General features: G+C 42.6%; 1 protein-coding gene across 2 annotated transcripts in view; it reads left to right on the top strand.

Annotated features, from left to right (window-relative positions):
* Positions 1-4,144: 4,144 nt before the first annotated feature.
* The window catches only part of Chchd3 (coiled-coil-helix-coiled-coil-helix domain containing 3), a 265,737-nt gene continuing 242,662 nt past the window's right edge, over positions 4,145-27,219 (top strand). The window contains exons 1-2 of one of the 2 annotated variants that reach the window (XM_041675783.1): positions 4,145-4,400; positions 17,955-18,042. In XM_041675783.1, coding sequence (XP_041531717.1) covers positions 4,320-4,400; positions 17,955-18,042 — 169 coding nt within the window. In that variant the 5' untranslated portion in view covers positions 4,145-4,319. The remainder of the gene's footprint in view (positions 4,401-17,954; positions 18,043-27,219) is intronic. The other variant, XM_041675784.1, reaches the window with a different exon arrangement.

The raw sequence follows: 27,219 nt of genomic DNA, 5'->3' as shown, positions 1-27,219 counted from the left end.
TCTTTCTTCCCTCCCTCCTCTCCTCTTCTCCCTTCTTTCTGTCTTCTTCCCTCCCTCCTTCCCTTCCCCTTCCTTTCTATGCTCTCTCTTCCCCTTTCCTCCTTCCCTCTGTTCCTCCTCCTCCTCTCTCCTCCCCAAGATTTGATGTAGTAGAAAAGTAAGAAATGACACATAACGAGGAGCTGGTCGGCAATGCTTTCTTAGTGGCTGTCTTATTTAGGGCTCTCTTGAGGAACATAATCCCTAACAGAGACTCTTCAATAGATTGGCTTTCACAGTATGGTCTGGGTAGTCCAACAACGGGTATATACAGGTGAAACCAAGACCTGTGTAGCTGCTTAGCCCACAGGGCTGAACGTCTCAGCCATCCCAACCTGGCACTGCTACTGGTCTCCAGTCCACATTGGACAACAAGAAGAAGAATCTGGGTTCCAGTGTCATCAAATATGGTAGCTGCCAAGCCAGCAACAGAACAGCTGGATTTGTTACAAAGGGGCAAAGGTGGCCAGGAGAGGAAGCACTAGCTTTTCCCTCTGCTTTCCTCATATCTGGGCATCGGATGGAAGGTGCCATCCACACCTGGGGAGTGCCCTCCTTCATAGTCTCTCCACAAATACTCTCTCTGGCCCAGGGAGGCTATCTGGTGGAGTGTGGGCGAATTACCGGGGCTGGGGCTGCGTAACTGAAGGAAAACGACTTTCCCTTTCCCAGAAGCAATGAGCTGCCAACAACTTCTTGGCTAGGGCCTCGTGAGCCCATCCACATCCAACTTGAATTTTGATTGATTTGATATTGTTAACAACAGCTGCAGTACAACAGCGCACACACTCACGGGGCGGGGAGGAAGAGAACCTGTATGTGTGTGTGGTGTGTGGAGGCTAAATTTGACATCACAATGGCTTGCTCGGTAGCATCTCTATCCTAGGGTTTGAGACAAGGTCTCTTCACTCAATCTGCATCTCCTCCTTTCATCTAGACTGGCTGACTACGGAGTCCAAGGAATCACTTCTCTCTGCTTCTCCCCACTTCCAGCCTCTTATGTGGGTGCTGAGGATCTGAACTCGGTCCTTATGGTTACACCCAGCTGTTTAAGCACCCAGACATTTCCCAAACACACTCTCTTTGATGCTGAGACCCAAACCTAGAGCCTTGCCCATGCTAACCAGATGTTCTGCCACCGACAGATCCCTCGAGTCCCACTTTTTCCATTAATAAACTCTTTCACATCTGGCTTTATTGAATGCTAAAAAAAAATTTCTGCTCTTTACTAATGTGTAACTTTCATGTCAAAAGGATAATTTAAGTGCAGAAATCAGTCAGTTTGCACACTTCACTTAAATAGAATCACACTATATATAGTGTCTGTGTCTGGCATTCTTCTTAGGCATAATTAAAAGATACGTTTATTTATATCATGTATGTGTTTTGTCTGCCTGTATAAATGGGTATCAAGTGTATGCCTGGTGCCTGTGGAGGCCAGAAGAGGGGTCTGGTTGCTGAGAACTGGAGTTATTGGCAGTGATGAGCAGCGACATGGGTGCTGGGAACCGAGCCTGAGCAGCAAGTGTTCTCAATTACTGAGTCTTCTCTCTAGTCCTTGGTATAATATTTCATGTTATGGCATAATATTTTGATTCATCGATATTATAGCATATGCCAGCTTTTTATTACTCAATACTATTCCATTATCTGGAAAGGCTGCATCGTGTTTATCTATTTGTCAATAAAAGGACATTTGAGCTATTTTTGTTCTTATTTTCGATGTCTTCATTTCGTTTTGGGCTTGTCAGTTGTAGTGTATGGAAATACACTGGGTTTTTACTTTGATCTTATACGCTGCGACCTTGCTGAACTTTAAAAACAATTTCTTTCTTTGGCAGATTCTTTGGGATTTTTCTATTTATAAGATTGGGTCATGTGTGACAGAGGCAATTTTACTTCTTTCTTTCCATCTGGATGTTTTTATTCTGCTTACGGCCCCTGTCTCAGCCCTCTATAGTCTGCTGTGACGCTTCCCGGTTCAGACTCATTACCCAAGCTGCTCCGCTTCTCTTTTTGTATGCTGTGAATTTCACATTTAAACTTGAGAAAGTGACACCAAAAATAGAGAAAAGGGAGAGGGAATCCGAGCGGTTCAAGTTGAGGTTTTGCTTTTTGTTTGAGCCAAGCTTTGCATTCTACTGCCTGCATTTCTGGCTAATATGTGTTGCCTTCGGGTTAGCTGACCACGAGGAAGCTATAGCCAGGGAGAAAAGGAGGCCGCTGGTTCTCCCTAGTTCAGACACAGATGATAGGAATGATGGACCTTGGAACTGATACAGGGAGAACAATATTGTCCCTGTAGGCACCCCCCCCCAAATAAGAAGATGTATTATTATCTTATTAAAGGTTTCTTTAGTGTTGTTTGAGATGGACTAGGAATTTGGAAGCATTTTGGATCCTCTGCTGAGAAGATCACTTAAATGGGTTTTGTTCTCTAACTAAAGACATCTGCTTCCTTCCCGCACTTGACTGTCTTCATTGTTAACAAGTGGCGTTTTTAATCTCTCTATTCTCCGTATGGAAGCCTTTCACTTTGCAAGTATTTACTGAGCAACTATTACATGCAGCATCCCCAGTACATGCTGTATATGTTATAAGAAGTGACACTGTGTTTGTGGAGGGGGAGGACCGCAGGAAGGAACGACCATCCCCGGGTGTTTGGGTTTCCGCAGAGGAAAGTTTAACTGGGATATAACTTGAGGACAAATAAAGGAGCAGAGAGTCTCCAAACCGCGAGACAATACAGTGTGACTCAGAGGCACAAAGCTTGTAAAGAACGACCTGATGAGATGTCATGAGCTCCGTGCTGCTGACCAGCGATGCTGGGCTGGGAGACACATAGCTTCTGCTGTGCGGATTCTTACACACTCACAACTCCTTGAAGCTCAAAACTGTTCCTTCAACGTTGTGGATCCCTCTGGCAGACGAGGATGCCATGGTATGCTGTCTTCTGTGGCTTTTAATGCTGAAAAGGACGGATTGAAGAAAGCATTCCTATACAGCACGTTCCGTCCCTTCTTATTTCCCCCTTCCCATCTGCCCCCTCCCTTTCCCCTCTTTGCTTCCCTGTCTTCTCCATCCTCTTTCTTCCCTCTCTTCCCTTCTCCTTCCTCACATAGCCAGGGTTGTGTGCATTGTTCATACAACTGACCTACATCTACAGCCCCATCCACCTAACTTCTAAAGAATATTTATCTGTCTCTGTAAACCTAGGATCATATTGTACTTTTATCAACAGTGTTTAGCAAAAACAAAGCAAAGCAAAGCAAAGCAACAAAAAACTGAAATACATGGATAACTTACATTTTTCTTTCTTTCTTTCTTTCTTTTTTTTTTTTTTTTTTTTAGTTTTCATGGAGGTGAAATACCGAACTAGAAACTTTCCAAAACAGACCACCTCAACTTCGTCTAATGCGGAATTAATTCCTCCAAGAATTTCTGCCACCTTTGGCGATTACTTTTCTCTGCCTAATTGTCTGGTCATGTAGCTTATGAAGGAGCAGGGGAGACACGAACGTGGGAAACAACGTTCTGCCTGCACGCTTGGTGTAAATAATTTTTTCCTATGTATTTTTGTGCGCATATTTGAAAGCCGTCACACTTAGGCCATGAGATAGGAGCATAAGCAAATGTCGTCTCTGCCCCTTAAAGTTTAAGAGTAAATGGCAAAATAAAGTTTAATGACAGAGGTTTGAGAAGAGGACTGTAAGAATTGCTTGCTTAGGGGAGTGTATCTCTCACATCTAGCTTTGAGTTGTTTGGACAGCCACTGCCTAACTTAACTGACCTAAGTTTCTAGAGTAAATTGCAAAATGCGTTGGATGGGTGACCAAACCTCCTTGAAAGCAGACCAATTAGAGGCCTCCAGGTTCGTCAAGACTACAACTCCCAGAGTGCTCTACGCTCCATGCACGCCCTGGAGCAACCATCACGCCAGATGAAGACTACAATTCCCACTACTCTCAGAGGCTCCGGAAGCCACGTTAAGTACCACCTGTTGCCATAGCATCCGGGTCCGGAGCCACCAATCCTGAAGCATCTTCCGATAAGAGGCGGGTAAATTGCTTCTTGGGCCAACCCGAGACGCCGTACTCCTGGCACGTGACCGGAGGAGGCGGGCTTTTGGAACCGGCGCCTTCTCCTTGCTTCTTGGGGTCGTGGCCTTGCTCCTGCAGGGCAAGGGAAGCGTTCCAGGGTCCTGACGCGCAGGTGTGCGCGTGGGTCCTGACGTGCTCGCGGGTCCACGCGCGGACTCTGCGGGGACAGAAGCAGGAGCCATGGGCGGGACGGCCAGCACCCGCCGGGTCACCTTCGAGACTGACGAGAACGAGAACATCACCGTGGTGAAGGGCATCCGGGTGAGTGCCGTGGGCGGGCGAAGGGCAGCCCCTGAACTCGGACCCCGACGCTGAGACGTGCCTAGGACCGCCGCATCTGCTTTCTCCGCTCTCGGCTCGCGTGTTGTCCCGCCAGAAGTCTAGCTCTCTCTCTGGGAAGAAGCCCGTAGTTGGAAGACTCGGAACGTCCATTCAGAGAAAGTTCTTGGTTGTGTGCCAGGCGCTGTACTGGGGTAGATGGGGGTGCCAGGTCACCACATCCGTCCTTGCTCACTAGTTGCAGGACCTAATTGCAACTCTTGATTCACCGCGCTGTTTAGTTCAGGACCCGAACCCTGCTTTCTCATGCACATCTCCCTCTCTCTCTCAGGGTGAATTGGCTTTTTAAGGATGACTCTTATTTGCCTCTGCCATTCATTGTCCCTCTTCTGGTATCACCGCTTGCTCCAACATATGCATATACTCATGCATCCAAGTCATTCCTGGCTCTGCTGGCTAACTTCTGGCTTCTGGCTCCTTCCCTTCCACCTGATAATGCCGTTTTCCCAGGCGCCTCCGCTGTGGTTTGTTGGCCCAAGTTTTGAACCAGGCCCAGTTACTACAGGCCTGCTACTGTCTGCCCAGCCCGATAGGGGCAGAGGTCAGTGCAGTTCTTCAAGGTTGGTAGAACTAAGAGAGTCAGTTCTGAGGGCTTCGTTGTAGAGACTTTTTAAATACCCATTGTGTGGACTTAATACATGAACTGAAACTTGAGTGTTCTCTAGGGCGTCAGTATCCGGGCACTGACTTCATTAACACTCTTCTCTGCACCTGACTTTGGAGCATCATGGTTTGGGAAGTAGGCTTGTACCTAGGAACCAAGCGCTCTGATTTCAGAAGGCTGTAGATGTTTTCCGTCTGGTTTTACACAACTATTAGTCTGTGAACTATGTAAGATACCTTTTGGCATTTGTTACAAGGAAATAAAACTTTAAAAACATTTCAAGTGTTTAAAAACTTCTTCCTCTGAAACTTGTTACCTCGAAAAGAAATTACTAAGGTTTTCCTGGTAGGAGCTCCAAACTGTTGGACCTGAGGCTTCGGTCTGTGGCCAGCCGTTCTCACTGTGCTCACCAGTGCTAGAATGGTCGTTCTCGCATTCTCTGCCGTGTTGGCGTTTAGTTGGTACTTTTTGTGGTAAGTTAAGAATTAATGCAAACTTGAGTTTTATACAGAGATTGAAAAAAAAAAACAACAAGTTGTCTCTAGGTTTTGAATGTTCCACAATAGAGAATGCAAAGCTTGAAAAAAAAAAAGTAAAAGAAAACCTCAGGTTAAAAGATTTGGGTAGGAAATGCATAAGTGCGTGTCCTCATGTTTCAGTACAGACACAGCAACGACACAAAACAAACCGAAAGAGAGTTTGGCCACAGCGTAGAGATTTAGATAAAATATCAGATCATGTTGAGTGATAGGCCGGCAGTAGGGATGGTTCTTAGGTTCAAGTGGTGAGACTGTTTTTAAAGGAGTTTTGTAAATTGTTTTTTAAAACCATACCTTCAGTTATACAACTTGAAGCAAGCTTCCTTTCTCATAGATACATTTTATCTCTGTTGTTACAGTCCAGGCATGGCAGCCCCATTTTGGTTTGTATCCCACTCTTCTGCAAGTGCCCTTGGCCAGGTTTCTTTGCTTCCTGGCTTTCTCACAGTTGGCGTGTACTCTCCCTTGGCTTCCTTCAGTTTTCTCCTCTCCAGACTGGTGGAGCCTCTTACCTAGATACTCCCTTATCCCCGTCTTTTCCAGCTGTTGAACTGTGAGGTCATTTTGGATCCCTTGAGGTCATGCACAGGAGAAAGCTAACTTGGAATTCAGCAGACATGCTTAGTCTGTGGTTATGGACCAGTCACTTCTCTGAGGACAGCTTACCCCTAAGTCCAAATGTATTACTTCCTTTAGTTAGGGTAGGAGGATGCGGTGTGTAAAACTCCTGATGAATTGTAGACCTTTAGGTTACTATTAGCAGTAGTAGTGTTACTATTTCGTGGCTCTGGGAATTGAACTTAGGTTGTCCTCACATGTGGCTAAACAAACGCTCTACCATTGTGCTGTATTCCCAGCCTGCTTTGTAGATTTATAAATAAAGAGCAGTCATTATGATGGGGTTCCTTTCACATTTAAAATTCTAGAGTTCCTTGGAAGTGCATTGGGATCAAACAAACCTGGCTTCAGATCTTTGCTCTGAGGTTAGCGTAGCTTAGGACGGCATGGGCAAGTCACCTATGATCGCGTCTCCCTATCCGGTGTTTCAGTGGAACTGCATGTTAGTGAGAGAGTGGCACGTGTGTTCCTGGCCCTGTGCTTTGTCAGCGTTTGCACTTAGAGCGCTAGCTTGGAGTTCTGCAGGAGAGCCGAAGCTTAAACCCCGGAGACCACGGCGGAACTAAACCAGAGGGCATGCCGTGCCCCATGAGAGAGAGACCTACAGGCCGGAGAGAGGGTCTTGAGAGGGTCCGTTCCTGTGTGAGGCTTGTAAATCTCTCTTAGCTGCTCTTGCTGTTTTCTTGGCTTCTACCAGTCATCTTGTTTGCTTTCCAGGCATGAGAGCAGCATTCTTATCATGAGAGCAAGGCTTTGTCTTTAGGCAGTTGTTAAAACATGGACAGATGCCTGGCGGTGGTGGCCACATGCCTTCAGTCCCAGCACTCGGGAGACAGAGGCAGGCAGATCTCTGAGTTTGAGGCCAGCCTGGTCTACAAGAGCTAGTTCCAGGGCTGTTACACAGAGAAACCGTGTCTTGAAAAACAAAACAAATAATAACAAACAAACAAAAAATATGAACAGATGAGGCCCAAATTCCAGTTTTGGATTTCATAGGTTAATGCAACTTGATTGAAGAAAGGTTTTCAAATTTTGATCCATTTTATAATGTTTAGGATCATCAGTTAAGAAAAATAAGTATGCTAATAATTCTGTACTCACTCCTGGGAAACTAGTTTGTGTTCTGTTCCACTGATGAGGATAGTAATTTCATCTTCAGTTATCCTAATATAGAGAGTAGCATTTAGTGAGCAGCAGAAAACTCACTAAGTAGGTTGAGTTTATTAATAGATGATAAGTCTGTTTATTTATTTATTTTTTTCCTGAGGTGCTTATAGCATGCACTTAAAGGACTTGCTTACAATGCCAAGTTTCTAGTCTCTTCTTGCTGACAGTTGCTACTTTTCATGTCTTTTATATATGGCCCTGCTCTTTCTTTTATTCTGAGAAGTTGCTAGTACTTTTCTGCCCTCTGTAAAATAGCCTCTATTCTTACACCTGGTTGCGATTTTGCATATGAAACTACTCCTATGGCCTGGATGAAGGATTACTCTCTTGCCTTGTACCTCTGTCTCAAATACATTTTCTCATGATAGAAAAATAAGCGTTTTTATTACTCACATGTGCTTAATAGGATTTTTGTGCGCACCTGCTGTGCCTGCTTAGAAAGTGTGTTCAGGACCCGTCTTTCACTAATTTATCTGAAGCATCCGAGCTGTGAGTGAACTCTTCCAGAGCAAATGTCAACCTCAGTGAGTATCATTTTCAAAGTTACACTTACCGTGCTTCCTGGCATGACGAGTCTCTGCAGCTGGCCTTGAAGCTGGAGCTGACATCCGCAGGAGCCAGTCAGCCCTGTGGGTTCCTCTGAAACACCATGTGCTTTGGGAGGTGTTGGCAGCTGAGAGCCCCTGAATGAAGGGATTCTAAATGAGGGTGCTGTAGAGGGCTCAGCAGCGAGCGTGTTGGCAGGATTGCGCGTTTATTTGGTTAGTCATAGGGACTGTGAGTAGTTTCAGCTTTAGGTTCTGTGAATGTCTTGGGCCATCTTAAGCTTTCTAGGATGCAGAACACAAGTAGCAAGCTACATATGAACAGAAAATCACATGGTTTACAGAAATGAGTCTGTGTTCCCTGCCACCTCGTTTTCTAACAGTATGAGAGAATTGACAATTTGGTGTCTGTGCCTTCAAAAGGTCGTGGGGGAAGCAGTGCTCAGAAGGTGATCTGTTCTTACCTGGAGGGAAAACCAAGAGAGAAATTTGTTCTGTTTTCTTTAAGGCAATTTGATAAGAAACAGCTGAAGAAAGGAGCTTCAGTTGTGAACTGTTCTGTGTCATGTGGCTCAGGCCTTTACCATCTCAAAGATAACTTGAGTGTCCCCCTCTGAGAGCAGAAGACTTTGGCTTTGTTCTCTTATTCAGCCTCTTGGATCTGAAAACATGCTGAGCTCTGGCTTGGTTGGGGGTATGTTTGTGCGAATTTTGGGTAAGACCAAACAGTGAGTGGGAAGAGGTAAGTGGGATGACTAGATGATACTCACCATGCCCCCGTGGAGCCTCTGGTGTGAGGCAGACAGTGGTCGGGTTCTGCCTGCTCAAGTGTCTGAATAGGGTAGGTAGGTAAGGACGCCTGCTTCTGTCAGCAGGCCTGCTTGTTCCGATCACCCTTACTTGTGGTTCTTTTGCTATACGGACCACTGTGAGCTCTGTGAGGTATGGACTCTGCCCTAACAATACAGTGAACACAGAGTTCGTGTACATTGAATTAGTCCTTGGACTCCAAAGTCCAGAGGCCTCTGGGTATAATTTGTAGTATCAATATGTGTGTGAGGGGTTTACTACACGTTTGGTGTTTGGATGGAGATCCAAAGGCAGCTAGAAGACAGGTGGAGCCGATAAAAGTCAGCAAGTGGGGAAGGCTCTTGGAATGCCCTCTTTAAGGACAGACGTGTTTTCTGGAGAGTTTCCTCTTAGGCTGCTTGTCCAGCTCTTCCTGAGGCTTATGTGGTGTCTTTGACCCCCACCTCTGCCCAGCCTTGGGGCAACTTTCCTCACAGAAGAGCTGAGCTGTTCTACAGCTATGGGCTGTGTGTATGACCTTGACCTGTATAGTTTAACTTGTCTGCTGCCTCCTGAGTGTGTGCCAGTTCTCAGAGGAGATCAGGTGAGACCTGAGCTTTCCTCAGACTGGAGTTGCCATATCCAGCTAGCTGGGGACAGGTAATAGTGCTCAAGTCAGGAGAACAACCGCAGTTCTTGGGCTGCTGTTCCTACCAGTGCACCTCAAAGGCCAAGAATTCAGCTGGGGAGGAACAGGTGCAGGGTGACTCCGAACCAGCGGGCCTGCAATATGATTTGGGTGACATTTACATATGTTTGACTACATGTGACTGGAACCTACTTTGAGAAATGTTTTGGTTGGCGTTAGAATGACGTTTAGTAGCAATATGGAGGCATCAGAGAAACCACAAAAGCAACAAAAGGTTAACAAATACTTTTACTGACTTGAAAGACATATTCTACTTCTATGCCCCAAAAGCATAAGGAAGAAAACCCAACACTTTACACACTCCTAGGACCCAGACAGCTGCTGGTAAGAACTCCAGCCTCATCCTCAGCCCCACGTGGAGAGGAGCTCCATGTTGGCCAGGTGGTGAGGATAAACTAGAAGAGACAGATTCTGTGGCTATCGCTGCATGAATAACCACTCTAGCAGATAGTCATGGTGTATATGCTACAACCCCCTTATAGCCCAGTGGCTGAGACTTCGACCTCTCAGACAGAGGAAGTGAGGTGGCTAGCCTCTTATATTGTTCTGAGCCAGCTTTTTCTGTTTGAAGGGTGACGTTTAGGGATTAAAAGGACGTTTACAGTTGCTGTAGAAAGTTGTTAGTATACATTTTGAAGGGAAGAGATAGAGTATTTAGAAAGTACAGGTCAGTGTTTATAGCTGACATTTGTGTTTTAGCTAACATGTCTGACCAGTTATAGTTGCATGTGATTTTAATGTTGCAATTCTTTGATTTTGGATTGAAATATAGAAATGTAAATTAGAATGTAAAAGTTACTGCACGTATAAATTACATAAACTGATGCGCTTTATATACTGGCTTTATAATATATATTGTATGTGTACTATGATATATCAACTTCGTAGTATTTGGTGATGATAATATGTAATATGTAGTGATTAATTTTTAATTTTTTATTTTTAGTTTGTGAGAATCAAGCCTAGGGCTTTGTGTATGCTAGGCAAGTGTTCTGCTGTTGAGCTCTGGCCCCAGCCATATAGAGTTATATAGAATATATTGTAACATTAATACATTGTTATGAAATATATGGTATGTATGAATTATATATCATTTAATGTAATATATGTCACTTATATAATACATATCACTTAAAGTAGCTATGGGCTTCAGAAACGAAGGCCCATTTTCTCTCATGAGAGGGAATGCCTTTATCATATGTGGGAGATTGGTGGGGTACACTGCTGAAGGAGCATGGGATGGAGATTGGGGCAGCCACTGCTGGACTCAGTGCTCCTGGACCCAGATGTTACTCAGCATCACCCGGAGATGGAGAGGACTGGGGTTGGTGTGAACAAAGCTTTTCAACTTCGTAGATAAAGTTAAGGTTTACCCAGACTCTGGGCTCCTGCCTGTCTTCCAGTACAGTGGAAGTGAAGGCAGAAGGATCCAGGGTTGAAGATCATTCTGAGCTACATAATGACTTTGAAGCTCACCTGGACTACTTTAGACCCTGTCTCAAAAAACAAAAGAAAACAAACAGACAAACAAAAAAATAAAACCATATGTAGCAAGGGCTGCTGGGGATGTAGGTCTGAGGTCGGTAGGGCTGGAGGCCCAGGACTCAGCCCCTAGAATTACAAAACAAAGAAATAAAGCAACAAGAAAAGATGCCTCTGGCCCTGGTGTCTCAGGACTCCAAGCCTCTGGGTACACTGCTTTCTTGGTGTGACTGGTCCTCTAAGAGAGGAGTCACGGCTTTTTCTCTAAGAGCACAATTCTTGAGCTGCTTTTCCTTTCCTGTCTCACTTCTGCTTTAACTTGGGCCCTGAGGCAGATCAGATGTCCTGTTAAGGTGTAGACAGTTCACACAGTATCTCGAGGGCCTTGATTTAGGACTTGGTGTATGTAATATTTGTAGGATGAATGCCTCAGTGATATATAGGAGCTCAGTGTCATGGAATGGCAGAGTTTCAACACAAAGGGGAAGTACTCTTCACTGGAGTGCTTGTATTAGATGTAGTGGGCTCAGGGACCCAATAGCTCTGCGGGGCAGACACTGTTGGAATTGAATGCAGAATTAGTTTGGTGAGTGATTGCTTTTGGATATTGACTTTATCTTAAGGGATCGAGTGGGAAGGAGGCAATGGTGGCAGAGATAACAACAGCCATCTATGGGTGGGGAACCTTTGGGTGTGGAGTATGAAGGGAGGAACTGGAAGTTAAGGTTGGAGAATTAACTACCATCCAATGAGAAGTGAGCTGAGGGAAGACATGATAACAGTTCAGTTGGTATTTTAGGCTTCAGGAAGTCCTGGGTAAGAAAACAAGTTGACGTAAGTGTTAAAGACAGCCCCTTTTCTGCCTTGGGATTCTGGATAGAGGGGTGGCGTTAACTCGGTAAAAGGAAATGGGAGGAAGAAAGCACAGGTTCCGTTTTGGGTATGCTGGGTATGAGGTATTTCAGTCTGAGGGCAGCTGTTTAGTAAGTAGCTAAATGTGTTGAATCCTGGAGTTTAGAGTTCATGAATTCATCAGCAGCAGTTAGAGTTCATGAATTCATCAGCAGCAGTTAAGGAAGGCTTGGCTGAACGTGGTGGCAAATATGTCTGTCAGCCCTGCACTAGGGAGACTGAGGCAGGAAACGTCAAGAGATTGACTGAGACTACCAAGATCACCCGGAAAGACTGAGAGTGAGGGCAAAGAAGAGTCCGAGCCCTGCGGCCCTGAGGCCAGGCAGCAGGGGAAGCCTGGGAGAGCCTGAGACTTGGACAGAGCCCTCCGAAAAGTGGTGGGCGAGAGGTTAGAAAGGCTCTGGACTAAGGAGGACAGTGACAGCGGGGTGGGGCTAGGTGCAGAGGGAAGCTGTATGGGTAGGTGCTTTAGGAATATATACTAGTTTATATAGGTAGAGTGTAAAGGATTACTGCTGGTGCCTTTTACCAGAATGCTTTTGTAGTTGCACTGAGAGTCCAGGCCAGGCAATGATGAGCAGAGGAAGTGGAAGTTAGAAGGACCTCTATGGAGGGCATTACTCTGTCCCTCTAGCCAGAAGCTCCTCATTGACCCGAACAAGGGTCCTGGTTGACCTCTGCTTTGCTTCCATGTGTTAGCAGATGTTGAGTGTGGTACTGAAGTGGGGCATTTGATTTTGACCTTGAGAGTTGGACTTGAGTTGGAACCCAGCTTCACTGCTGTGAGACTGTGTGATCTGGGAGCTGGTATCTGCTGGCAGTCATTTTCTTGCTCACTTACTTATCTAATAGAGATAATGCCAGTAGTTAGCACCCAGGCTTGTTAAGGCTTAGATGAGGAAAGCACTAGGGTAGAGATGACAAGAAGTTAGCATGAAGTCTGCCTTAGCAATTTTGAATCCTAAATGCCTTGTAGACATGCATTATTTTTGAGACAGTCTTTTCATACAGTTCAGACTGACCCTGAACTCTTGTTCCTCATTTATCTGCCTCCTTGGTGCTGGGATTACAGGCACGTGCTACCATGCAAGGTCCTAAGTATCTTTTGAATGTGTTAGCTACTGTATTACCAAAATAACCCCCCACCCCACAACTTGGCTGTAGAGTAATTTATATGCCTCCAAATGTACTTGCATTAACTAGACAGGTCAATAGTTCTTTTTTTTTTAATTGATTTTTATTGAGCTCTACACTTTGTTCGGCTCCCCTCCCTGCCTCTCCCTTCCTTTTCAACCCTCTCCCAAGGTCCGCATGCTCCCAATACTCAGGAGATCTTGTCTTTTTCTACTTCCCATATAGATTAGATCCATGTATGTCTTCTTAAGGTCCTCATTGTTGTCTAGGTTCTCTGGAATTGTGATTTGTAGGCTGTTTTTCTTTGCTTTATGTTTAAAAACCACTTATGAGTGAGTAAATATAATAATTGTTTTTCTGGGTCTGGGTTACCTCACTCAAAATGATGTTTTCTAGCTCCATCCATTTGCCTGCAAATTTTAAGATGTTGTTTTTTTTCTCCATTGTATAAATGCACCACATTTTCTTTATCCATTCTTCAGTCAAGGGGCATTTAGGTTGTTTCCAGATTCTGGTTATGACAAATAATGCTGTTATGAACATAATTGAGCACATGTCCTTTTGGCACGGTTGAGCAAAAGAGGTATTGCTGGGTCTTGAGGAAGGTTGTTTCCTAATTTTCTGAGAAATCGCAACATTGATATCCAAAGGGGCTGTACCAGCTTGCATTCCCACCAGCAATGCAGAAGTGTTCCCTTTTCCTCACAACCTCTCCAGCATAAGTTGTCTTCAGTGTTGTTGATCTTGGCCAATCTTACAGGTGTAAGATGGAATCTCAGAGTCATTTTGATTTGCATTTCTCTGATGACTAAGGATGTGAAGCATTCCTTAAGTGTCTTTCAGCCATTTTAGATTCCTCTTTTGAGAGTTTTCTGTTTAGGTCTGTGCTCCATTTTTTATTGGATTGTTTGATTTCTTGTGTTCTTTGTATATTTTGGAGATCATTCCTCTGTCTGATGTGGGGTTGGTGAAGATCTTTCCTTTCTGTAGGCTGTCGTTTGGTCTTGTTGACCGTGTCCTTTGCTTTACAGAAGCTTTTCAGTTTCAGGAGGTCCCATTTATTAAATTGTTTCTCTTAGTGTCTGCTACTGGGGTTATATTTAGGAAGTGGTCTCCTGTGCCAATGCGTTCAAGTGTACTTCCCACTCTCTTCTATAAGGTTCAGTGTGGCTGGCTTTATGTTGAGGTCTTTCATTCATTTGGACTTGAGTTTTGTGTGTGGTGATAGATATGGATCTATTTTCATTCTTCTACATGATGATATCCAGTTATGCCAGCACCACTTGTTAAATATGCTTTCTTTTTTCCATTTGATATTTTTTTGTTTCTTTGTAAAATATCAGGTGTTTGAAAGTGTGTGGATTAATATCCAGGTCTTTAATTCGGTTCCATTAGTCCTCCTGTCTGTTTATGCCAATACCAGGCTGTTTTCAGTTCTGTAGCTCTGTAGTAGTAGAGTTTGAAGGCAGGGATTGTGATGCCTCCAGAAATTCTTTTATTGTACAGGATTGTTTTGGATATCTTGGGTTTTTTGCTTTTCCATATGAAGTTGAGTACCGTTCTTTCGAGGTCTGTGAAGAATTTTGCTGGGATTTTGATGAGCATTGCATTGAATCTGTAGATTGCGTTTGGTAAGATTGCCATTTTTATAATGTTAATTCTACCTACTCAAGAGCATGGGAGATCTTTCCACTTTTTGGTGTCTTTTTCAATTTCTTTCTTCAAAGATTTAAAGTTCTTATCGTACACGTCTTCCACTTGGTTAGAGTTACTCCGAGGTATCTTAAGCTATTTGTGGCTATTGTGAAGGGTGATGTTTCTCTGATACCTTTCTTGGCCCATTTATCATCTGTGTATCGAATGGTTACTGATTTTTTTGAGTTAATCTTGTATCCTGCTATGATACTAAAAGTGTGTATGAGCTGTAGAAGTTCCTTGGTAGAAATTTTGGGGTCGCTTATGTAAACTATCATCAGCAAATAGTGAGAGTTTGACTTCTTTTTTTCTGATTTGTACCCCTTGATCTCCTTTTGTTGTCTTATTGCTTTAGCAATAAGAACTATATTGAATAGCTATGGAGAGAGTGGACAGCCTTGTCTTGTTCCTGATTTCAGTGGGATCACCGTGAGTTTTTCTCCATTTAGTTTGATGTTGGTTGTTGATTTGCTGTATATTGCCTTTATTATGTTTAGGTATGTTCCTTGTATCCCTGCTCTCTCCAAGACCTTTATCATGAAGGGATGTTGTATTTTGTTGAAAGCTTTTTCAGCATCTAATAAGATGACCATGTAGTTTTATTTTTTAGTTTGTTTATATGGTGGATTACGTTGACAGATTTTCATACGTTGAACCGTCCCTGCATCTCTGGAATGAAGCTGACTTGATCATGGTGGATGATTGTTCTAATGTGTTCTTGGATTCGATTTGCCAGTATTTTATTTAGTATCTTTGCATCAATGTTCATGAGTGAGATTGGTTTATAATTCTTTTTCATAGTAATGTCTTTATGTGGTTTGGATATCAGGGTAATTGTAGCCTCATAAAAAGAGTTTGGCAATGTTCCTTCTGTTTCTATTGTGTAAAACAATTTGAGGAGTATTGGTATTATTTCTTCTTTGAAAATCTTGTAGAATTCTGAGCTGAAACGCCTGGTCCTGGTTTTTTTTTTTTTTTTTTTTTTGCTTGGGAGGCTTTTGATGACTGTTTCTATTTCTTCAGCAGTTAGAGGTCTGTTTAATTTGCTTATCTGTTCTTGATTTAATTTTGGTAAGTGATATTTATCCAGAAAGTTTTCCATTTCCTTTAAGTTTTCCAATTATGTGGAGTACAGGTTTTTGAAATATGACCTGAAGATTCTCTGGATTTCCTCATGTCTGTTGTTATGTCCCCCTTTTCATTTCTGATTTTGTTAATTTGGATATTCTCTCTCTGCCTTTTGGTTAGTTTGGATAAAGATTTGTCTATTTTGTTGATTTTTTTTTTTTTCTCGAAGAACCAACTCTGTCTCATTGATTCTTCGTATTGTTTTCGTTGTTTCTATTTTGTTGATTTTAGCCCTCAGTTTGATTATTTCCTGCCCTCTAGTTCTTTTGGGTGCGTTTGCTTCTTTTTGTTCTAAAGTTTTCAAATGTTCAGTTAATTCACTAGTGTGGGATTTTTCCAGCTTCTTTATATAGGCATTTAGTGCTGTGGAGTTCAGTAGTTCTTAAAATAACCACCATGTTAAAGTGACATTTTCATAATTGGAGCAAGGCCTTGAGTTCTTTTACAATTAATCCATACTCCCATCTCTGCCCTAGCTAACTTTGTTTATTGATGCTCTACTTATAAAATTGTCTTTTCTGGGTGTTTCAGATAAATAGACTCAATACGGCCAAATGTAATGGCCTACAGCTGTAATTCCAGCACTTGGGAGGTGGATGCCGGAGGTTTGAGGCTAACCTGGGCTACATAGTGAGATACCCATCTCAAAAAGAAGCAATTTTGTAGTGTGTGATCTTTGTTATTTGGCCATTTCCATTTAACTTTATGAGTTTGGGTTTGTACATGTTGTAGCTTCATTCCTCTTTATTACTGAACTGTATTATTCTGTTCTGTGGATTTATAATGCTTTGTTTGTCTGTTCACCAGTAAATAGCCATTTGTTTGTTTCCACTCTTGCAGTTATGAATAATGCCTCTGTGCACATTCTGTGCAAGGCTTTGTGTGGACATATGCTTAATAGCTTCTTAATTGGTCCTTTAGTCTCCTCCAGGGGTCTTTCTTCTGTTTTATCCTGCATCAATCTGTTGTCCACACTGTAGCGAGAGTGATCTCTCTGAAGTGTAAATCTGATTATGTCATTACCCCGCTAAAATATTCAGTGCCTATTGCCCCCTGAAACTTAGTTTGCTGCGTTCAAAGTGTGTTTACTAAAAGTTTTAAAATCCACTTTTTTCTGTAGCTCCTCTTTCTCTATGCTCATTCATCCATTTACTGACAGTGGTCATTAGCTGTTTAACCACTGTGTTTCCCAGGGCTATTGAGTCTGGGGATATAGTGATGGGACATCAGAACCTTTGCTCTTCTGTCATCGTCTTCTGTAGTGGGAAAGGTAGACAGGAAGCATCAAGTGTCAGACATTGGTGAGCACAGTGAAGAAAACACAAAAGGACAGTGTAGTGACCATGGGACTAGGACTCAAATCTGTGTGCTGGAGTGGTCCCCAGAGCCTCTGGCCTGCAACCTACTTGATTTCTCCACTTAGAGGTCTAGTGGTGGCAACCCCATTTCGGATCCACACTTAATGTGGTTTCTTTGCCCTGTCACTTTCTCTTCCTGAGTTCTGTTCGCCTTCTCTCCCCGAGCCGCATCCCTACAGTCCGGCTGGCTGCACAGACCATTGTGTTTCTGTAGACTTCCATTACAGCTGCTGCCTCATGGCATTCTTAAGTGCTTTGTCTCTATCCCACTTCTCTTGTAGCAGCTTGGTGGTTATGAATCCTCTAAGTCTAGCCTATTCTTGGTGCAGAGTTTGTGCCTAATCAAAGCTGTTGAAAGCAATTGTGTGCTCTTAGTCTTAGGAGCGAGAGAGGTTGGAAGGAAAGGAAGCGAGAGAGAGAGAAAGGAAGGAGTGAGCTGAGGTCAGTTAATACATACATAAATACATACATGTGCATTTGGTCAGTATTTGCTGAATAAATACTGAAGGAGTTTTGGTGGTTGATATCTACTCCAGGATTATAACTTGGTGCGCCCCACAAATGAAGAACTGTTATTTGCAGTGGGCACTTAGTGCATGAGAAGAAATAGGGGAGCAGTGCTGCGGGTGTGACTTGGAATTTTAAAACTGGTTTTGCTTGTGCAGTTCTGCAGTTGTTTGCGTGAGTCTAATTGAGTAGGCCATTCGTTGTGCAGGATGATGCAGATGTGGGATTACTTGGATGTTATTGTATTGTCTTTCGTTTCTGTCTCATCATGCAGATGTTTCTTTTGCAGCTTTCAGAAAATGTCATCGACCGGATGAAGGAGTCCTCTCCGTCTGGCCCTAAGTCTCAGCGGTATTCCAGTATTTATGGTGCTTCAGGTATGGTGACATTTTTATTTTAGGGATTCTCATTAAAAAAAAACCCCTCAGTAGGGAAAGGTGACTACTCAGTAGGCAGCTGCCCTTTGTCTTTTGGCGTTTGGATGTTCAGCATCTTACGGTGAATGTTAGAAATCAGGGTTTCTTCTAAAGTGTTTGGCTCTGCTGTTAGTTACACTTTGTGAACTTTCATTTTGCTCATCCAACTCCTAGACCCTCTGCTAAGCTTCATCAGAATGCCATTTCACACCTTTTGTGTGAACTAGTTTGATAGTAGGAATATTAGAGATTAAGGAGTATTTAGTAAATACTTACTATTTTTTTTTTTAAAGAAAATCCTTAGGGGGAAAAGAACTCCTGAAATTAAAAAATACTTACTGCTTCTGAATTATTAAATATCTCTAATATTTTTGTTTTCTAGTAATTTTTAAGCTTCTACAAAAGATTTAATTTGTTAGTTTGTTGCTTTAAGCCTCATCATGCATAGGTCTTTTTGGATGAGAAGGAGCTAAAGAGACCAGTATTTTTCCTCTTCCCTCACCTTCCTCTAGCTCCACCTTAGTGCTCATGTAACAAATAATTACCAAGAACCTGCTGCATGGCCAGCTCCTTTCTCTTTTCTCCTCTGGAGACAGAACCCAGCTTATGTTTGGAAGGTAGGTAGGTGCTTTCCCCCTGGACTGCATCCCTAGCCCTTTCCCGCTCTGTTCTTGATACCGCCCAGATGGTGACTGGACATGCCATTGGTTGTGAAATGACAAGAAGAACAGTATGGGAGTGATTACGTTTGGACCAAGAGTTTTTGTTTATTCGAAAGGGGCTTTTTTGGCTGCAGGTTGTAATAGTGAGAAAGATGAGCCGTTGGGTACTTGCCACTGGTGGTAGTGGTGGGGCAGTTGTGACCCTCAAACTGACCATTAAGTTTGCAAATATAACTCGAGCTTCTGATACCAGGCTTAATCAGGAACAGTTTTTGTCTTTCAAAGCCTCTTGTTTAGTAGGAGTGTTGAACAGTCTATGGTTAATTAACACAGATAAAGGCAAGCATATATCTAACTTAACATAGCTCGTAAATTCCATTTATTCTTCTACAAACCTGCTGCTTCACCCCATCTTTTTCAGGATAGGGTAGATAACCAAACCCTCAACTGGAGCTGCAATTCATAACTAAAGATAAATCTCCATGTGTGATTTATTTGGGAGCTGGTTGGCAGGTCCCCCCCAAAAGCCAAAAGAGTAAAACATCACTATGACCTGCAGAGCCAGGCATGGATGACGTGATAAGCTTGACTTTCTTGAGGAATCTGTCTGTTCCTATTCCAGGTTTGACATGACAGCAGACATTGTTGATGCTCAGCTGTGGCCATCCTGGGCACTGAAGACTTAAACTATCACCCTGTGAGTTAGTGGTCAGATTAGTTCTCACTGAAGAGTAGCTGCTCCTTACCTTTGACTAGCCTGCAGGAAGCTCGGCTGTGTGGGTCTAGCCTGGGCCTCTCCAGAGCTGGGCATGTATCAGGTGCTCTAATGATGTGACTGAGGCTGTGTGGCTCTGTGTGCTGGTGGCTTGTGACACTCACTCTGTTCCTTCCACATCACGCATCCTAGGACTGTCAGTAATGAAACTCTGGGGACATTCTGTGGAGGTGTAGTATCTTACAGCAGCTTTGGACACAGCTTCGCAGCAGGTGTGGTGCTGGAGACTCTTCATATTTGGAGCAGTCAGATCACTTCTCTGGCTCCGTCATAGAAAGAAGACCTCGAAGGCTATGAAGTGGTTTCCTTCCTTTCAACCTAAGCCGAAAGGAGAGCTACTAGCATTAGTACAATATTTTGAAGTGATCTTGCCTTTATGTTAAGAAAACCGTTAGACCGGGTGGTGGTGGTCCATGCCTTTAATCCCATCACTCGGGAGGGAAGCAGAGGCAGGTGGATCTCTGTGAGTTCCAGGCCAGCCTGGTCTACAGAGCAAGTTCTAGGACAGGTTACAAAGCTACAGAGAAACCCTGCATTGAAAAACCAAAAAAGAAAACAGACCATGATTGTGTAAATTAGCAAACATTGGTTCTTAAAATTTAAAAAATATGCTGTTAGAAGTTCTAATCTCAAAATTTATGTTCTCTTCCAAGTTTCTCTCTTTGGGGTTTTAGCCAGTATACAGTAATAGAGTTCTTATGATTCATAATTCAGATGTGCTATGAAATCATTTTTCAAGTCTACAAAAGTGTATTGATGGAAACGTCACCAGCTTTTTTCTGCATTTTCAGTGTCAAGTAAATTATATATAAATGTGAGCTGAATTTTTAATATTTATTAAAATGCTTTCTTTCTTCCAGGACTTATTAATACCATCCCTAGGCTATCACTTACATGAATATAGAGCAGTGTATTTGATGGCCTGAGAACCAGAGGATTTCTCAATAAAAGAACTAAGCCTCCTCATATGTATATGTACACACACAGACATGCACACAAACACACACATACAGTTTGGAGAATATAATTTATGCTCTACAAAAGTAAGGTTTTTTTTTCTTTTTAAATTTTATTGTAACTTTTTTTTTTTTTTTTTTTTGAGAAGCCTTGAACCAGGTCAATGACTCGTTGCAATAAGTATTTGCATGTAAAGCTGTTTGGGAAAAATAATATACTTTGTGACACACAGCAGATTGCAGGGCCACTTTAATGAATGAATGTGCTCTAAAGAACTTAACCGTGTCCTTTCTGCCTCGGCTCCTTTGCTCCATTATCGCAACTATGTTGACTTGCTTTGATACCAGCTAGTTTTTTCTTAGGTGGACAGAGGGGATGGCATTGTGTGCAGCTCCATACTTGCCTTTTTTTTTTTTTAAACATCTTGCATCTTTTGATTTTAAAAATCAATGCTGGCTATTGGCCTTTACCCCCTTCATCTTGATCCTTTAGTTTTGCTGGCCTGTGGTGAGGTCAGACCGCTCATGTTCGACCCTAAGAAACTGTCTCCAGATCAATATGAGAAAATCAAACAGGAAATGGTATTAGGAGGCTGTTTATTGGTTTCCTAAGCCACTGGGAACCTGATGAAAATGATAAATCTGGGTGGGGGAGACAAATGAGCTCATTCTTATTATTATCTTCACTGTGCAAGTTTCTCTGTAAATTTCTTGTCATTGTGAAAAATAGGAAAGATTTGCCGATTTGTGTTAAGCGTATTGCTGAGATCACTAAGTATTTGGCAGCCTTAACAAATTGCAGGAAACCAATTTGAGCAGGAAATAGCACAGCCCAAACTAAGCAGCCAATTTAGGGAAACAGATTCATCTATATGTTGTATGTATTTTTCTCCCAGAATCTGGCCCTTCTGGTTATTTTTAAACAGCTCTTTAAGGCTCATCTAGACACAGCACTGTAGGAAGAGTTCAAAGTCAACAAGTCCTGCTTATTCCTTCGACCGGTGTTTTCACGTCTGAGTGAAGAAGGTGCATTGTCTTAGATCTCCTTCGGACACATGTCAAACTTTGTGGATGCCAGTATCCTAATCTTTTGCATTACTGTAATGGATAATTTGCCTGGTGTTTCCAAAGCATTAAATCTAAGTTCTAACGAGCACATCCTGCTCCTGAAAGACGATCTGTAACAGTCCATGTTTAATGAATGACGAAGAAAGCTCATGGTTAGCTTCTTCTGTGAACAGGTATCGGCATGGCAGTGATCTTGGACTCAAAGAACAGTTTGGTCAAGTCACATTTAGCAGGAAGGTGTTGTGCAGTATTTTTGAGTAAAGGAACAAATATGTAAGTGAGGTGGAGTGTGTACAGAAGTCTGGAAGGCACTTTAGGAAATGAAAGAAGCAGGCCAGAAGCTTGGCTTGCTGTGCAGGGATGTGGGCTTGAGGCAGACCTTGAGAAAGGGATCTGAGGGGTGTTAATGTGCTTATACTCCCTGTTGAGTCAGTGCATAGACCAGATCAATTCTGATAAGGTTTCCTGGGGCTTAACCAGACGTTAAAGAGTTTCATCTTATCCTCTGAGGTCCCAGCAGCTACTGAGAAGTTCCATCTAATTTTAGGATACAAGACTAGAAAATTGCATTAGTTGCTTCTTCCTTCATGTACAACCAGATGTTAATAACATTTTTATGGTTAAAAATAAAGTGCTGATTTTTTTATTGATATTTTTACATTTAACAAATCTGAGTGGTAAGAATACGTATATTCTACCATTGCACAAAATAAGACCATTTTCCTTTTAAGTGAAAAACTTTTAAGCATTTTTATTTATCCTTATTTGGCACTGTAAGGAACAAGAAAAAATAAAATGTTCTCAGCTGTGTGAGGTCGTGTGGCACTGTAGGCTCTAGCAGATGAGTTTTGAGCCCGTGAAGTGAGATGTTAAGATGGTGTGATGGTTTTAATGAAAGTGGCCCCCATAGGTTCATGTGTTTGAGTGTGGAACTTCTTGTAGGAGGAGGTGTGTCACCGGGAGTGGGCTTTGAGGTTTCAAAAGACCACACCAGGCCCAGTCTCGCTTGTTTTCACTGCCTGCAACTTGCGGATCAGATGTGAGCTCTCAGCTACTGCCCGGTGCCATGCTTGCCTGCCTGCTGCTGCCATGCTCCTGGCAATGATGGTCATGGGTTCACCCTCTGAAACTGTAAGCAAACCCCCAATTAAGAGCTTCCTTTTATCGTTCGCCTCAGTTGTGGTGTTTCTTCACAGCAGTAGAACTGTAACTGAGACAAGTGTTTCTTGGCAGCGCAGGGAAAGGATGAGTCGAAACCAGATTGGGAAGGGAAGCCATTTTATGGTAACTTGATGATAAGGTTGCATGGCCGGGCAGTGGAGATTCACGGCTCAGCCCTTATCATCTCATCCGGATCACTTTACTCGGTGTCATCTGATTCAGTACTCCTGGCCTTACATCTTCTTTTAAGAAACCAACAAAAGTTTAAAGTCTTCTTTTCAAGAAGGACTTAGGCTTTTTTGTGTAACAACCAATTCCTGGTAGAAAGTTTATGTTTTAGGGCGGTCTGGGCATAGTGCACGAGGGTCACACCCACGACAGGTGCCGCGCCAGAGGGAAGGCGCTGTAGAGAAAAAGCTTAGCACGTTCTGGACTATCCCCAAGTCGCACTTTGCAGTAGTCCCTGCCATTAGCCAGTTCTGCCTATCGACTTCCTGTTAGTGGGTTACATGCTGGCTCTGTTGCTGTTTAGGAAATTTTTGGGGTTACTACCTAGTGACCACCGCTGTAATTTACCACACGGATGTGCTTATGGGTGGTCTGGCTGGCTCGCTTGCTGAGAAGCAGCAGTGGCCCTGGAGGTGCCTGCACGTGACGATTAGAGCAGGAGGGTGCCAAAGTGCTGCTTGCCCTTAGTCCAGGCATCAAGACTAGGACAAAGGAAGAAGCTATTTTAACAGAACACCCTATTTTTGTTACAGTAGATTTTTGGATACTAACTTGAAAGTGATTTTAAGACTGTATTGTATTTTCTCAGAACTATGGGTAAAACAACCAAATAAATCATGGTTATTATTAAAGGCAAAAACTGTAAGTTAGAAAAATTTGTAATCCTGTGTCAAGATTTATAAAATGCAAGACATTGTCTATATAAACTACTCTGATGGAATACAGAAAATAAAGACATGCCAATATATAGAAATACTATTTTTGACTTAAATTTTATATTCCAGTTGTAAAATAAATGCCTAATTAGCAATCTTATTGCCGTTCTTGGGATTAGACAGATTTTATAGGGCTTCATTGGGATAGCCCAGATCTCTTAAAACTCTTCCCCGAGAGAGCTTCAAATGTGCATTTTCCTATTGCTTGTGGAGATATTCAGAATCAATCCATCGACTTTCCAGCTGTCAGCCAAATAATAGGTTATTGTTGTTAATGATGATGTTTTTCTTTTAACAAAACATTTTAGGAAGTAAAGCCTGACACAGCATTTTATTTCTTCTTGTTCCCCTCTCCTGTTCCTCTGGTTCATCCATTACTCCTGTATTGGACCTTGTGGGAACATTAAGTGTTTGAAAGTTCTTTTTAAACCTGTCTACCCCTAGGGCTTCTTGATATTTTGTTGACAGCTATCACTGTACTGGAGGGCCTTGCAAGGCCTTGGGAACCTAGTGGATAGAAAAGATTGTCAAACTTTTCCAAGGAGTGGCTGTGATGTGCTTGAGACAATTTCCTGGTTCCCCTGAGTGAGCGGATAATTGATATATGTGCTCTAGTTAACCAAAAGCAGATGAGTAGAGCTTGCAATTACTTGGTTGCAGGGAAGCATCGGTAGCTTAATTATTATAAAAGTATGGGAAGTCCTCTATTCTTTGACCTTTGTTATACTTTATTAGTTTTTTTTAATAAAGAAAAACAGTATATAATTAAAAATACTTTTTATGAAGCCTGATAAGCATTATACATAATAACTTACTTTCTCTAATTATGTTTTCCTGTCCTAAACATGATCTCTCCACTGATGTAGCCTTTGTTTAACAGCTTTATTCATCTTTTTGTGATAATGGTAAAAGAAAACTTTTAAAAATGGAATTTTAAAAAACTACTGTTTAATTACTCACTAGGGTTTTTAGGACTTTGACTGAAACTTTTTGAGGTCACATTATATTTTGATTGAAAGCTCTTCTGTTCTTTCCAGTCTGGCGACACTGAACTGTCAGAGACCTCCTGGCACTGGTACTCAGACCTACAGCATCTTTTCTGATGTACTTTCAGGCTAAGTAGGCCCAGGCGCAAAGGCCCATAGATGAATCATCCCCTTGGTTGCTGGTTGTCATGAAATGAGATTGTGTCAGTAGGACCTCTGAGGAAAGGAGCCCAAACCTTCAAATGGGAAACAGACGGCAGTAGTCGAATCACCTCTGAATAGAGGAGTGTGGCGTGTGTTTAGTGTTCAGAGAGCCTTTGCCACTTAATAGTCTTAATAGTTGTGTGATCTTAGGCAGGTTGTCTCATTTTCCTCCAGGGTAAAATGGAGAGACTAATGCCATCTTCACATGGTTGTCATAGAGACTAAATGAGATAACGTGCAGTTTTTGAAATATAGCAGGAGATCAATAGAAGGCTCTTTCCCCCGTGCTAGTACAGGAACCAGGGCTACAGCTTCCCTGCCACCCTTTACCGGCTCTAGGTTGACTCTTGTCAAAGTGAACGGCTTTCTTCTTCCTACCCCTTTACCTTTCGCTGGTTTCCTGTACCTTGTTCCAGCCAACATTTATTTAGTCCTGGCTGTGTCAGATACTGTGGTAATAAGTGCTGGGCTTTAGAGATGAGTAGAGCAGAACGCTGCAGTGTGAATCATAATGGAGAAACATTGAATCAAGGACTGACTTCCTGCAGAAGGCAGAGTATAGATTTCATGAAAGAGATGGTGATGTTGTCTTTCGGTGTTCAAGGATGAATAGGAGTTTGAAGTCAGCTAAGTTGTTTTTGGTGGTAGAGGATGGAGGTGAGCAAGAGGAGCGTTAGAGGGTGAAGAACTGGGGGGAGCAATGGTTGGAATCATAAAGGGGTTGGTAACTTTTGGGAATTGCAGCTAATAATGGGTTTTTGAAATGCAGATGCTTATTTGGAAAGGGGTTCGAGGAGTGCATTCAGTTTGCAGTAAAGCTAAGGAGTGTGCATCCCTCCTGTAGGCCATGGTGCCATCCTCACATCTTCAGATCCAGAGAGAGAGACAGACAGACAGACACAGAGTCAGACAGACATGGAGGGGGACAAGAACATGAAGGTTGCTTTATTGGTATGTTTCTTGATTCTATTTGCCTTCTAAATTCATGGTTATGGTATTGTCTTATGCCTTAGGAATTCTATGGCTGTGATAAAAAACCATGACCAAATATACCTTGGGAGGAAAGGGTTTATTTTATTTTATTGCTTGTAGTCCAGCTTCCAGGAACGCAAGGCAAGAACCTGGAGGTAGGGAGTGATTCAGAGACCACTGAGGAGTGCTGCTTGCTTTTTTATACCACTTATGACACCTATCTAGGATAATACACCAATAATAGGATGTGCTCTTTCATATAAATCATGACTCAAAATACCTCACAGGCTTGCCCACAGATCAGTCTCTGGTGGGGGCATTTTCTTGCATTAAGTTGGTATAAAACTAAGCAACACAGGTATTTTGCATGATCTTTGGGCAGTCAGTCCTTCCTACTAATTTATGCCTGTGCTAGTATTTTTGTTGAACATGAAGCTCCTGATGCAGGCAGAGTACATACCTGACTTGGGTTTTCCTGTGACCGAGCAGATGGTGTTCAAAACCATGCCAGTGGGAAGAATGAATGGAAGGCCTAATTAAGTACCCCAGCTTCTTCAAAGTAGACATTGTTATTATGGTGTTCGCTATTATTTTACAGGGTTGGAGGTTGAGCCTAAGATCTTATGTGCACTAGGCAAGAATCCAAGTGTCTTATTAAAAAGAATTAGCCTAGACCTAATATCATGAGCTTTGGGCCATTGCCAAACCTCCCAAGATGCCAGGGAATGTATGTTGAGTTCGTGCATTGACTTATTTTCTGTCATAGGTGAGCTGTAGTAAACAATGTTTTTAGTACTAGCAGAGTGGCATTGTTGGGCATATTTGAGCAGTGTATTTTTATTTTTCAAGTGCTGATGTTATTTTACAGAGACAATAGTGTTGGCAATAGGAATCTCCGTGTCACCTTCAGCATAGGCAGCAGGTATCATTTTTTTAGATAGTTGATCGGGTCTTCTCATTAGCAGGCTCTTTACAAGTATTTCATATGGCAGCATCTATGAAGCTATGGTTAATAAAACACGTGTCCTCAGGTCAGCTGTTTAATGTGATTTTCCTGCTTTCCCCCCACATTGTAGGGACTAATAGTTTCTTTTTTGATGGAAAAGCAGGAGCACCTATGCTGGTTTGCTCACTCATGTAAAATTTAGTCTTTTTGAAAAAGGAACAAAGATCATAGTGGAAGGGTATTCATCATGCAATCTATCTACAAGAAATTGTGAATGTATTCATCATCAAGTAAATAAAGCAGTTATTTCCTGATACTTTATCACCAGAGTGATCCTTCAGGATGTTTGCCATTTTCACACACACACACACACACACACACACACACACACACACACACACAGAGAGAGAGAGAGAGAGAGAGAGAGAAAGGAGAGAGAGAGAGAGAGAGAGAGAGAGAGATAG

Source organism: Microtus oregoni, unplaced genomic scaffold (genome assembly GCF_018167655.1).
Source record: "Microtus oregoni isolate MIOR12 unplaced genomic scaffold, Mior012 000026F_ref0000081, whole genome shotgun sequence".
NCBI lineage: Eukaryota > Metazoa > Chordata > Mammalia > Rodentia > Cricetidae > Microtus > Microtus oregoni.
This window is presented reverse-complemented; position numbering and strand designations above follow the sequence as displayed.